This window comes from Suncus etruscus, chromosome 9 (genome assembly GCF_024139225.1).
Source record: "Suncus etruscus isolate mSunEtr1 chromosome 9, mSunEtr1.pri.cur, whole genome shotgun sequence".
NCBI lineage: Eukaryota > Metazoa > Chordata > Mammalia > Eulipotyphla > Soricidae > Suncus > Suncus etruscus.
Window position 1 is genome coordinate 66,461,837 of NC_064856.1, and position 15,242 is coordinate 66,477,078.

The 15,242-nt window shown below is 32.6% G+C and overlaps 1 protein-coding gene and 1 non-coding gene across 2 annotated transcripts in view; both read right to left on the reverse strand.

Annotated features, from left to right (window-relative positions):
• SOX6 (SRY-box transcription factor 6) overlaps window positions 1-15,242 on the reverse strand; it is a 558,762-nt gene that overhangs the window by 340,953 nt on the left and 202,567 nt on the right. Inside the window, exon 6 of the mRNA XM_049781120.1 lies at window positions 808-1,015. Coding sequence (XP_049637077.1) covers window positions 808-1,015 — 208 coding nt within the window. The remainder of the gene's footprint in view (window positions 1-807; window positions 1,016-15,242) is intronic.
• Window positions 11,142-11,248, reverse strand: LOC126019704 (U6 spliceosomal RNA). The gene has a single exon (XR_007499332.1). It is a non-coding gene; the product is annotated as a U6 spliceosomal RNA (small nuclear RNA).

A 15,242-nucleotide genomic window follows, 5' to 3' on the forward strand; every position in this document is an offset into this window, starting at 1 on the left:
AGCACAGCGGTGTTTGCCTTGCAAACAGCTGATCCAGGACCTAAGGTGGTTGGTTCGAATCCTGGCCTTCCATATGGTCCCCCGTGCCTGCCAGGAGCTATTTCTGAGCAGACAGCCAGGAGTAACCCCTGAGCACCTCCGGGTGTGGCCCAAAAAACAAAAAAAAACAAAAACAAAATAAAAGAAAAAGAAAATACATGGCATAGTTAATCACTTACAATTCTATAAATATTAAAGTATTTTGTCAGAGTCACCTTTCATCTATTTTTCTTAATCAAGATGAATTTCTGTGAACTTTGTAGAGAGAGTAGAGTGAATGTGTTATGTGGCAGACCACTTCCCCTTAAAAACTTTTCATAACCATGAAAACTCTCAAATCTCACTGACTAATGTTTTAAAGTAAAATAATATTTATAGCAATTATGAAGATGAGGAACAACAATTTGTTGTGGTTAATATAGAAACAGTTGAAAACTGTCGTAATAGAATATTACCCATCAAAGGAAATAAAGAAGGAAACTGAAAATTAAAGTTACAGCTGGAAAAATTCCCATAGTAACTTTTTTTGAGCAAGACTTGGAGTTCATTTAAGACTCAGACAAAAGGAAAAAAAGTTTTAGGAAAACACAGAGCTGTCTGCTTAATGTTCTTTATGGATCATACCTACCATCACTACAGTAACCTCTAAATAACTTTTTCCTAGCCAGTGCCAATTATATATCTCTCTGTCCCATGACATTCCACTTTTTTTCTTAAAGACCTGCAATCTTTAAAAGAATAAAGCCCAGTCATTAAGTTCACACATACCCTCTTGTTCTGTCCGAGTCATTTCCTCAAGCTTCTTCTGTTTCAGTGTGTCCACCACATCGGCAAGGCTCCCTTTGCGGCGTTCTGGGGTTCCAAAAGTAACACTGGTCATTATCTCACGATCCCGACTCCCTTCGTCAGGCTTATGTGGTGAGGTAGAGGTATTTCGGAAGGAGTATAGGGAACATAACTTATTATTTTCTGACTCCTAGGAAAACGAAAAAAAATTAAACATTAGTACATTTGTTCCTTGGCACAGGATGGGAGAAAAACCCCACCCTCAGCATGACAGCAAATGATGCTTAGATATACAAATAGAAAATTCACTATCTCTGCTTTAAGAAATACTGAAGAAACAATAAAATAATGTATAATTAAAGGCTCAAACTTTTTTAAATTAAGCAACTTGTGTCTCAAACCTTAATTTCAACTAGATTCCTCAACTTGTTCATGTGCAAAATCATTTAAAATAATATTTTTATCATAAGACTAGCTCAGCTTTTCTTTTAATTGTATTAAAAGTATTGTATTTGGGGCTAGAGGGATAGCATGAGGTAAAGTGCTTGCCATGCATGCAGAAGGATGGTGATTTGAATCCCAGCATCCTATATGGTCCCCCGAGCCTGCCAGGAGTGATTTCTGAGTGTAGAGCCAGGAGGAACCCCTGAGCGCTGCCGGGTTTGACCCAAACACCCCCAAAACATTGCATTTAAAATTTGTATTTAGAAACTATGTTCTTGACATCACCTAAAAATATGAAGTCCATCTAAGGATCTAAAAGCAGTAAAGTACATTGAATAAATTAAGTTTATCATTTATCAAAAAGTATATTAAATATCTAAATATGTATATAAAGTTAGCTAATCTTAATGATTTTCTTTACTGGAATTTGGGGAGAATCTATGTTTTCTAGCTATACATCTACTTAAAGTTATCAGAAATTTCATAGTATGCTTTACCCATATCACTGATATTTCAGCTTATATTCACATTAATTTTCATGTGTCATCAAGATTTGGAAAGTTTATTTGATTTCATAAAACAATTTTATTACAAAAATTCACGAGAATTACTTTAAAATATAGAAAAACTGTAAGTTTTTAGTAAGATATTTCAGCAAAAAAGAAATGCAAATCTTAGATTGAAACAATGAACAACCAAACATTTTTATGTTTTCTATGTCAAAATTGAGGATTGGAAACAACTATTATTTGTACATAGTTTTGATGGGGCCACAGTGGTAGCACAAGAGGTAAGGTGTCTGCCTTGCCAGCACTAGCCTAGGACGAACTGCTGTTTGATCCCACCCACCATCATCACCCCCTGGCCAATTTCTGAGGCATAGCCAGGAGTAACCCCTGGCGTCACAAGGTGTGGTCCAAAAACCAAAAAAAAAAAAAAGTATTTGTACATAGTTTTGAGTAATAATACATTCATTCATCCTAGCTATACAAAAGTTTTTTTTCTGAGCCAAAAAATGTGTAAAATATAATATTTATTCCTTCTAATTCTCATCAGAAAATTTAAATATTAATTTCTCCTATAACACTCTCCTTCACAACAAAAGATCCCAGAATACTTCAAGTACTAGAGAAAGAAACGTGAGACAAAAGTTAAGAGTTAATATTAAACTAGTAAGAGAAGGTCCAGTGGAGTGGGGAGGGCACTTGCCTTGTATGTGATCAATCTGTGATCTATCCCCTGCATCTCATATAGTCATTGAACATAACCACCTCCCAAAAGAGAAATAGAACCTAGGAAACTGACCTTCCATTGTTAAGTATAATAAAATCATTTTACATGTGTTAATTAGGTACTACTTTTATATTATATGTAATAGAAATAAGATTTGTTTTAGGTCACATCCATTCTGCACACAGACAATAATTATGGATTCTATCAAAGACCAAAAGACCTCTGCTATGTAATCTTTGCAAAATGGATCAATACCTCCAAGAAACAAAAACCGAGAAACTTAAAGTCATGGTATTTATCTTCTCTTGTTTGCTGATTACATAAAGAAATAGAACATACTTATACTTTGCTGTACTAGTTTATTGTTTCTGAAAATTTTCTAGTAAAGTTCTTTTATTTTTTTTTCTTTGGGTGGAGGGTCTCCCCCGGCAGCGTCCAGAGGTTACTCCTGTCTCTACACTCAGAAATCATTCCTCGCAGGCTCGGGAGACCATTTGGGATGCCAGGATTTGAACGACTGTCATTCCGCATGCAAGTCAAACACCTTACCTCCATGCTATCTTTCTGGCCCCTCTAGTAAAGTTTTTAGGGTCTTCTACATATGCATGTCATTTTCAAATATTGATAGTGACTTCTTTTTCAATTTGGATCCCTTTTATTTCTTTTCTTGTCTAATTGCTGTAATAAGGACTTCCAAAACTATAGTCAATAGAAGTGATGAAAATAGATATCCTTCCCTTGTACCTAATTTCAGAAAGAAGGACTTCAGTTTGGGAGGCACTGACTATATTTGAGAGTTTGTTGAGTTTGTGAGTTTGTTGTAAATATTAAAGAATATTGCATCTATACCAATCTTGTTCCTCTGAGGTATATCTTGAGGAATTTTATCATATAAATTTCACTTTTGAAGAGTTCAAAACTGCAATTGGGTTTGCATTAAGGCTTTGTGATGCCTGGCTTGGCAATTCCATTTAAAGCCCATTTCATTGTGCTGTTAAATAATATCTAGCTTAACAAAGTTAAAATGTGATATTAAAATATTAGAAGTACACCTCTTGAAATAGTCATTCTATCTTTGGAGGACTATTAAGCACTCATATTTATAGGAATCTAAATCTCACACTTGAAATCTATCATTTCATTCCATAAAAATAGAGCCATAAAGATTTTTAATATATAACATATTACCCTTGTATTATCTCTTATACTAACAATCAAAATATCCTTATTTCTTCTTTTACATTTTCATAAGCCATAGGACAACCACCCTGATACCCATCCCTGAGTATATTCTAATCAGTTTCTTTTGCAAAAGTATCATTCTAACTATCATAAGATACTCAACTTAAACAAAAAAAGATTAGGCTAAATTGGTAAAACCAAGAACACGATATAAGAACAAAGTATTTGGTGATTTTAATTTAGATTCACCATTTTGAGAGGAGATAGAAAAAGTATTAGCAGAGATGAGAACATGCCTTTTATAAATTCACATCCTCTACTCTAAATTATATTCCCTCTTTATAGAAGAAAATTTGTGAGAATAAATAAAAAAATGTCTCCTTAAAGCATAATCAGAAAATAACTAAATATATCGTTAACTTTTATTGATTTATTGCCAAAAATGTCTGATCAATCCACACACTTTTATTTTGAAGCTGAGTTACTAAAAGTCCATAGTATGGTACGTAATCAAAAATCTAATCTAAATGAGCGAAAGAAGGTATATGTGTGCCTCAGTCACTAGATAAGTCACAAGGAGACAGGAATATCTCAAGGATTCTAGAGAGTTTTTCCATAGAGGAGGGGAGAATCCAGGAAATCCATGAGTTTTCCAGTAAGAAAAACTAAATTGAGTTATTTTAGAATGAGTAACATGACAATTGAAATTTCCTTCACTGACACTGTCAATTCAGGAAAGTCTGCCATCAAAATTAACAAATGCTTAGCTAAAGATAATTCACTGCTACTGGAGAAGGGATATGGGACCACAGACTTTGTGCTCAGATTGGAAATGTATCCAGTTACAAGAGGAGATAGAACAGTGAGGAATTTTATATCAATCTAATTAACCCTAAATATACTAGACTTAAAAATGAAGAAAAACCCTAAATATTGGTTCCCTCCTTCTCAACTGCTTAAGATAATGAAAAACAAAAGATAAATTTAAAACTACAAACATAATATATAAAATTGCAAAACCAAAGTAACTATCAAAATATGTCAAATCCCATCATAGAATGAAGTAACATCTGCAATAATCCAAATACTATGTACTCTCTCAGATAAAGTTAAAAACATAACATAAAGAAAATCATTGAGAACACAGAGTCATGTCTAAGCACTACTGGGAGTACTGGGAGTGCTGAGTGTGGCCTAAAACAAGGAAAAAATAAAAATGAAAAAGAAAGTAACATAAGGGCCGGGCGGTGGCGCTGGAGGTAAGGTGCCTGCCTTGCCTGCGCTAGCCTAGGACAGACCGCGGTTCGATCCCCCGGCGTCCCATATGGTCCCCCAAGAAGCCAGGAGCAACTTCTGAGCGCATAGCCAGGAGTAACCCCTGAGCGTCACAGGGTGTGGCCCAAAAACCAAAAAAAAAAAAAAAAAAAAAAAAAAAAAAAAAAAAAAAAAAGAAAGTAACATAAAACTATCTATTGGATCAGAGGGGAAAAAATCAGAAGAATAATGGGTATGACAGAAGATGTAACTCTAGGTATACACAAAGGAACAGAGAGCCTACTAAAAGAAAAAATAGTGAAAAATTCCCCCAAATTTAAAGAAATAAATGGAAATCTAGAAACCTAAAATATTTATATTTACCAGACAAGAAACTCTACCCTACAAATTATTATTCATATATTATTAAAAATTGCATTTTTGAAGAGTAATAGATTTTACCACCACCCTAACTGCACTGTTAGAAATGTTGAACAATTACTTAAAATTAAAACATACATGAATAGATATAGATGTCCAACAACAGATGAGTTGATCATAAAATTGTAGTATATATATTTATACATATATGAAGTTGTGATTCATATGTAAGACAGAATACTACATAGCAATCAGAAATAACACAATCATGTAATTAACTGCAGCATGGAGATAACTGGAAATTATTATGTTAAAAATAAGTAATCCAGAAAAAGGATAAATACAAGATAATACCATTCACATGTTGTATTTAGAATAACTGCATAAGGAATTCAAAGTATTAAATGGGGGTTGTCTAAAACACTCTTGATCACAGGAGAAGGGAAGATATGAAGTGGAGGAGGAAGACAGATTTGAATACTGAGAGAAAGGGGCCAAGGGGACCTCAGTTGCATTGGTGGAATGAAGGACAGAACTAAATATCCAAGCCACAGAGTCAACAACAATGAAATAATGAGGCCCAACCTTTAACAAACAAACTTAATAAGGTGCTTGTTATAGAATGGAGCAAAGGGGTGGTAGTATGGGATGGACTCTGGAAGACTCTGGGAAAATTGGTGGAAGGAGGTTGACACTGGTGGAGGGATTGATGTTGAGACATTGTATGTCTAAAGCTTAACTTTGAATAGCTTTGTAAATCGCAGCTTTAAGTCAAAAAATTTACAAGAATTAACATAAAAAACAAAAAAGAGTAAAATGGTGGTGGGAAAACAAGCCACAAATAAGATCAATATAAACATTTTATTTTAAAAAATTTTGCCAGCATTTAATGTCTACTTATGATAAAATGTCTCATTAAATTGGAATAGAAGAAGAAAACTTCAAAATAAAGGACCTTTTATTTGTGTGTTGGCAAACACACAAACATATTCACCAGTGAAAGCCTGAAATGTTAACCCTAACATGAAGAATATGATAAAGCTGTCCATTCTTATAATAATAGTTCAATGTAGATTTAGAAGTCCTAGACAGAGAGATAATTAAAAGATATACACAAAAATAGGGGCTGAAAAAATAGCTCAAAGGGTTGGAGTGTATGGTTGAATGAACAAGGCTCAGAGTTTGAACCCCAGCACCATGATTCCCCTTAATAATTACTTAATGTAGTCGAGGTCCCATGCAACCACCAGGTGTGGCCCTGGTGGCTCCCACTTCCACTCAGCCCAAAAATGTACCCTCATTAGGCTGAGTATTGCATCAACTTCCCATGTGCCAAGAGATGTTCCAAAGGCTCTGATTTTGAGCTAACAAAAACTAAACCAAAGGAAAAGAGGTAAAGCAGCAGCTATTTCTCAAAAATATGACAATATATAATAAAATCCTAAACTTTCACTCAAGGAGGGTAAAACAAAAAACAATATCTACAAAAGTTAAATAGCAGAACATAAAATCAATATAGAACAATCTGTTGTATTTCATGTAAACAATGAATCAGAATAAAAATAAGTAAAGAAAGTAATGCAATTTATAATTTTATCTAAATTTTTAAATATTAAAAATCTCTTATAAGAATTCAGAGAGAACACAAGGAAATGAGGAAAGAAAGCTCAAAGACAGCTCAGTTATAAAAGTTCTTGTTTGGGAAACATGTGAATCAAACTCAATTGCTATAGTTGCCCACAAGAACTGAGTATATAATATATAATATTCAATACTATATAAGGTATATAACATACAATATTATATGTAACATAATTATATGACATATGGTATATAATAATATATACTATGTATAAAGTATTATACAATAAATAGGAAGTTTTGGAGCATCTTTTGGCAAATATTTGCTTAGCTGCATGGACAGATGGCTCAATGCTCAGCTTCTTGTACAGCAAGAAACTACTACTACAAAAACAAAATGACAACCCACAACCTTAATTTAAGAGAATATTTATTTAGGAAAATACACTTGCACATAGTCATCATACTAAGAGTTGATATTCAAGAAATGTATATAACTCCTACAGCTCAACCACTAAAATTTTAAAAGCTCAACAAACCAAAAAAAATGGACATATCATTCGAATAAATACTTCTCCAAAGAAGATATGCAGATAGCTAAAAAGTACATGAAAAAAAAAATAGGTCAGCTTTACATCTTTTTAGAAAATGCAAATAAAAATCACCGTGAGATAACCTCTCTGTATATGATTGGTCTATATCAAAATAACTGGGAAAACAGGTGTTATCAAGATTATAGGGAATAAATTAACTCTCATGAAATACATGCGAGAACGTAAATGGCTGTAGTCTCAGTGGTGAAGGAAAATGAACACTCTGATAGGGAGTGTGCTGTTGGAATGTTGTATTCATGGAACCCTACATTGAAAGTAGTGTAAAATTGTAAATCACTATGACTAAAGTAGAATAAAATAATTAAAATTTTCTTGTGTTCTACTCCAAATCCATTAAATTTAAATACTGGTAGTTAATTTTAGTAATTAGAATGACTCCTAATGATATGATGGCAGCCAAATTAGTACAGAAACACTAAAGAATTCCTTTCCGTCTAAAACAAGTGATGTAGTCTCTATTAAAAGAATACGAAAATTTCATAAACTGCTGAAATTTGAAATACCATCTGATCCAGAAGTGCCATTTGTAGGTATTTATCTAAGAGCTTTGGAAAAACTAGCTTGGAAAATAGCACCCTGTATTTACAGTAGCATTATTCATATGAAAACAACCTAAATTCCTAATGAAAGACAAGTACATCTCCTTCACATATGTGGTACACAATAACCAAAGCAAAGGTCATAAAAGAACTACTAAAAGCTTATACTAATGGTTACCAAAGAGAGAGAAAGAGAAAAGAGATTGAGAAGTAGGAGGAAAGGAGAGGAGACAATCTGATTATGGGAGTGTTGTGGAACTGGTTGTGAGTATAGGGAAGCTTATGCACATATGGGGGAGTGAAGCTGGACTACAAGTTATAAAATATTGTAAATCAATTATTTCTTTTTCCCCTGGGGAAATTTTTGTGTTTTGTTTCTGTGTTGTTTTGTTATGGGGCCATATGAAGTGGTGGTCAGGGTTTACTTCTAACTTTGTACTCAGGGAATGTACTCTGTGCTGTACTCTGGCACGCTAAAGGAAACCATATGCAATGTCACAGATCAAATCTGGGGTTAGGTGCATGCAAGGAAAATGTTTTAACCTCTACACATTTTTCTAGTATAAGAAATAACCTTTTTATTTTAATAATAAAATAATTTTTGTTTCCTTTAAATGACCTCAGAGAAAACATTTCCACTATATTATTTTTCTCAATATCAGAAGTTCCTTGCCTTTTCTCACTATCAAACTTTGAAAAATAAGGGATACAATAACGTAGAACATAGCAAGTTTCTATGCATGAATAGTGTCAAATAATTTACTCAAGCTGCAGGGAACAGCAACTATAACTGACAAGTTACTCTAGGCCAATTTCTATTTTTTCATAACGTCCTCCTTTGCAATTGTTTTCTTTCCTATTTGAGAGATAGAGGTACACTTATAAAAACAATCACTGTGGGCTTTTATATGTAACCAGTCAAGAAAATCGTGTATTTTAAATGAACTAAAGGCTACACTGATTATATAAAACATGTACATCACAGAAACTGGGATATAAGTCAAATCACCAAGAATGCATGTTGTATAAATGTAAACCAAGTTATAAAGAATACTGAGATAATGTACAACCCCCAGATATTAGAATTAAGTGTGAAATAAATGTCTCTATACTTTCCCACCAAAATTAAAGAAACAGACTTGAAAAAAGAAGTAAAAATACCAAAAACCTACTGTATGTTGAAAGCAAATTAGTTGACTGAGAACACTGTATTAAAATGTGTGTTTGAGGGCCTGGAGCAGTGGCGCAAGTGGTAAGGCTTCTGCCTTGCACACGCTAGCCTAGGACAGACCATGGTTCGATCCCCCGGTGTCCCATATGGTCACCCAAGCCAGGAGCAATTTCTGAGCACATAGCCAGGAGTAACCCCTGAGCATCACCGAGAGTGGCCCAAAAACCAAGATGATGATGATGATGATGATAATAATAATAATTAAAACGTGTGTTTGAGAATCTGTGAAACCTGTACCTACTTAAAAATAGAAACTAAGGCTTTAAGAAGGTGGAGTTATCTATAATATTGAAGGATATCAGGGCAATATCAGTACAAAAAGAAAATAAAATGCAAAAATACTTAGAACAGAAAGGCAGTTGAGAACCACTAGAAAAGGATGTAATAATTAGGATCCTAAAATCAAATATCAACATAGCCTTGATTGTCTATTTTTAAATGATGATTCTGAAGCCCCCCAAAAAAGGAAATAGCTCTTAGTATATTTTTCATATGTTTCACCTCACAAATCTTAACATTAAAAAGAATCAATGCCCAATCAAGGTTTTTCAGATCCATTTGTCTGTAATCAAGATCCCACTGTTATAACGGGGTGTCCCTTCATGACCTAGTTTTCTAGGAGAGTGAATACTCTACAATGTCATCTATACCGAGCCCTCACTATCTCTCTGGGAGCACGGAAATCTTCTCTCTTCTTGAGAACCTTGACCAATGAGGTCTTCAAGTTTCAGAATTTCACCACAAAAGTTTGTATTTTTCTAACATTTCAAATCCATACTAGCTTTATAAGAAACTGTAATTCAAAATGTTAAAATAACATCGTTGGCTCTCTGATCTAAATTCTACAGATAGAACAAGTTCAGAGATTGAAAATGGTACCTCTGAAGCTATATTGTTTGTAATTAAGTTTCACATACTGTAGATCATGTCTCTGTAATGACCTCAAAACTTTTAAAAACTTAGCTTAAAGTAAACTTCATGATTTACTATCAGTAATATTTGGAGAGCCTGAAAGATAGGACAGAAGTTAAAGCACTTGCCTTGCATGTAGCCAACACAGTTTAACATCCAGACGTATGCTGGATGACCACTGAGCAGAGAGTCAGACTAGACTCTATAAACCACCCATGTGGCCAAAAAAATCTAAACATATACATATATTTTGACTTATATGTAAATCCAAATGTATATAAGCATATATAAACCCATGTATGTATTTTGTATATAATAATATATGTATATATGTTTGATTTCTAAATTTATGTAAAAACTTATAACAAGTAGAAAAGTTTAATAATTCCTAATTGATAAAGTAGCCTCTGTTTAATTTCTAGAAATTTACTGATGTTATGATTATATCTCTGCATTTTTTTATCTAGGAGAAAAAGAAGAGAGGGAAAGTGACACCAATATATTACAAAATAGCAAATATGAGTTAAGGTATGCAAATAAGTTACCCAATATCAGAAGCTATGAATTATAATATCAGAAAGCAAAACACAACCTTTAGTTGACAGTTCAGTTATAATTATTGATATTATCTTTTCTTAGCAAGTGGAAGGGATGGCAAATAAGTATTAATTTTTATTTTCTCTTTCAAATACTCCAAAATCCATATTCAAAGAATATTTATTATTTGCTTTACTGTGACATTCATCAGGGACCCAGCAGTGGCTAAGAGGTCTGAACTAACTTTCACTGTCAACTTCAAAAGAAAACTATTACAAACTTCACATATGAAAATACAGCATCATAAGGCCAAAATCCAACAAGAGCATCTTTCATATTTCACAAAAGCATATAGATACAAAACAACTTAAAACAACTGAGGATCAAATAGTAATTCTTTTTTTTTTTTTAAATATGGAACGCTTCATGAATTTGCGTGTCATCCTTGCCCAGGGGCCATGCTAATCTTCTCTGTATCGTTCCAATTTTAGTATATGTGCTGCCGAAGCGAGCACCAAATAGTAATTCTTAACCCAAGAGCTACAATCTTGGTTTATTCAGAAATGGGTTACTTAAGATTAATTCAGTGTTTATGTAAAAATCAAATTCATCACCGGACAAAAACATAAAAAAAGAAAAAGAAATAAAAAGAAAGACATTATTAAATACATGTAATTATTCTTTGTTTTCTAGATAGCTACTCTATTTTATCATCTTGTGATGATGCCACTAAAAAGGGAACATTTATTTTCAGAGTTTGATGAACTTGAGACTATTGTATTATAAGCACTGTCAGTACACTAGCAGAGAAAACAAATCAGAGTTAAATTAAAACAAAACCAAAAGTTTACAAAATAATTTCCAATCATTTTATTAAATAGGTCTTACCTTTTTCTATGGTGTTTATGAAATATAAAGAAGAGAAATTAAATGCATAAATATTCATTTCTAATTTTTACCTAATTGTACATTTCTATTAGCAAAGGTTTTCATTTTTACTTTGGTTTGAGAATGGTTTACACGGTACAAGGATACATTATTGAACTCAATTTGCATTGCCTAAAAAAGAATGCCTAGAGGTCACTGAAATGAAACAATACCAAAATAATACTTAGGAGGTTAATAATATAAAAAAAATAAATGGGATCATATTGAAAGCTATATTAACAAAAGAAATAATAGCTTGAAGTTGTTCTTCTCAAAAGGTTACGTATCTCTTGGAAATCAAATAAAACTTCTTTTGCAGAGGACAATCAAATGGAATAATTTGCATATCAAGGTAATTAAGACACATTCATTAGATGTGTTTCAAGAAAGATGTGTTTCAAGAAAGATATATTTGTGGAAGGAACAGAGTAGGTTCTTTCCTGCTTAAGGCAGGTAGGTAGATTGGCTGAAAACCAAAGAAAGTCCTTTTTTCTCATCACTAAGTGAATGATGGATGCAGGATTTGTTATGTTGAAGTTGCTTTATGAAAAAATGGCCTCGTTCCATCAAAGAAGGCAGATCTGGAGGCATGCAAATGCAGCCCCATCTTTCTTATCCCAAAGCAATAGGCAGTCTATTACAAGCAACTCCATTTTATTCAAGCTGACCTAGAAATACTTTGAGATTTATATCATTATAATCATGAAAAGTTCAAATCAGTCTTGTAAATAACTGTATTCTACATAATATGTGGAGTACCTTCTAAAATGTTGCTCAGAAGCATTAGAGAAGTGTGCACATTTCATTTTTTCAATTACCATACTTCAATATAGTTGTGTAACCAGATCATCACAAACAAGAAGTAATTCTATGCTTACAAGTGTACATTCATCTATAATCAAGCTATAGATTGAGGCATGACTTAACAAGAAAATTATTGCCGTTTTAAAATCAGCTTCATTGATTAAAACTGATCAATTTTAACAAACCTATTTTTTTAAAAAACTGTTTTTACTGTCTCTAAATGCTAATTCAATCTAATAAACAATACACAATCTGAGTGTAAAAGGCTTGCTCAAACTATTCTGTTCATCCATATCATTATTTCTGTTAGTCATCATCATTATCCAAATAATGTCCAAATAGTGACTTTCCCTAAATACCTGGAAATGCTAAAGCACAAGTCATACTTTGTTTATGAAATAAACATTATACTTTGTAGATAGCAGACAGGAAATGGCAAACCACCAATGCAGTATTCAATCAGTGTGAAATAATCAGTAGCATATTGACGAAAAAATGAAAACAAATATTTATAATACATAAGATTATCATATAAAATAAACCTAGTTAGAGGACAGACTGAATCTTAGAGAAATTTCTAATAAACATAGAATACTATTGTTGCAACTATTGTTGCAACTATTGTTGCAAGTGAATATTGATAATATATTCCTCTTAAGATATTCATGTTATAGTGAGTGCCCAGTCTCAGAATCTTATACATTCTGAAAGAATAAGCAAAAATACATGAGATCTAGTCCATCTCCATGAAAGCTTTCTGTATATTCAATTTTATTACATTGGGTAAAAAGATAAGAGGGTCTGATCTTATATTTTCAGAATACAAGAGAAATATATATTCTCTGCACAAATTAAACAAAGTATTATATTTTTATATTTGGAAGGTGCTCAATATGCAGCTCAGATAATCACAGGTTAATGACTGGAGTGTGGTAATTAGCATTCATAACTGATTCCTTCTTGCCCAGGGGAAAAAGCCAAGTATCCAGAGCCTGTTACTATTCCTACTTTTAATAAAGATTTTTATAATGTTAGTTAAACAAAACACTTACAAAAAAATTTAGAGTGGTGTGTTATATCAAGAATATTTATAAAATCATTTAAATTCCTATAAATACCAAGATTTAGCATGCTAATTACCATAGTAGCAAAACAGTAATAATTTTTGTTTAAAGAATACAGATTTGGTAATTTTTTGAATATATGTTTTAATAAGAATGAAGCCATGCAAGACATATAACATAGAGTGTGAAAATATATGATCATTGTGTTTACAGCAGATAACATTAGCTTTCTATTTTACAACCCACCACCAGATATTTGCCAAATTACATTTTTCAGTTCAACTTGTAAAGAAAGTTTGTTTATTGAATTTTGCAACAGTTCTAAAAAGAAAAAGTTATATAAGAATACAATTGTTCATAGAAAATTGAAACTATTCCTGGGGACTATTGTATAATCAAATGTAGCCAAGACACATTTTCATGTTACCAGAAATATTGGTTTAAACATAAATTTAATGAGTTCCAAAAATCCTAAAATGATTGTAGTGACTCTCAGAAAGTCAAAACTTGCCACTTTATTAATTTTATCTGTGCTTCATAGACTAATTAGATAGCAAAAATATGTAAAGTTTGCCTTGGAAGGTAAGAATGTAAACTACTTGATTAGAATTGGGTGAACTAGATGATTTTACTATATTTTCTAGAGAGAAAATGAATTTCATTTGGGTGCTGTCTATTAACTTGAATAACTAAATCTTAGCAAAACTGGCAAGGACTCAAGTTTTTGAAAAATATTAGTTCATTTATTTTAAGGGCCATACCCCAGTGCTCAAGGGTTATGCTTGCTTTTGTGCTCAGAAATTGCTCCCGGCAAATTCTGGGGAACTTATTGGATCCACAAGATTGAACCCTGGTCAGCCATGAGCAAGGCAAACACCCTACCTGCTGTGCTACCATTTTGGCCCCCAAAAAATGTTTAATATTACAAAGATAAAAATCTTCTAAAAGTTTGTCAACATAGAAGATGGTGGAGAATTTTTGAGTCCTCAGAATTTGTGGACTGTGTTATCAGGTACTGACAACCACTCCATTCCCAGAAATGGTACAAAGTCCACACCAGAATTTTTATAACTCCACATGAATTATATAAAAAAACTCTAGAGTTGATTAGCAACTTCATTGTACTATACACAATAAAGGCAAGTGTGGAGAAATTGTTTGCAAGCAAGAAAGAATTGTTCCAGAGTTATTTAGTAAATATCTCAATATGTCTATCATTATTTTCTTTCACTTATAACAAAGGATATTATTTACATCTGTTATTATAACACAAAAATAATTTTAAAACTTTTCTAGAAATAAAACTCTAGAGAAATCTGATTGGGTCTATTAAATTTGGAGCTCCAAACATCTGGGGTTGAGGGCCCACTTGTGGTTAATTCTACTAAAGTAGAAAGTATAAGATGCATAAAATCCCTCTTTGAACTACATACATATACAGATATATGTATATGTAAGCATGTAAGAGCACATATATTAATGTGCATATGTATAAATGTGTGGATAGAAGACACAAACTTGTTGCTACACTTTGTAAGAGCTATTGTTGGTGATTTGTATATATCTCCATGGTGATGACTTCTTTTTAAGTATGCCATGGAGACATTAATATATGTGCTCTTACATGCTTACATATACATATATCTGTATATGTATGTAGTTCAAAGAGGGATTTTATGCATCTTATACTTTCTACTTTATTTAAATATCTTGA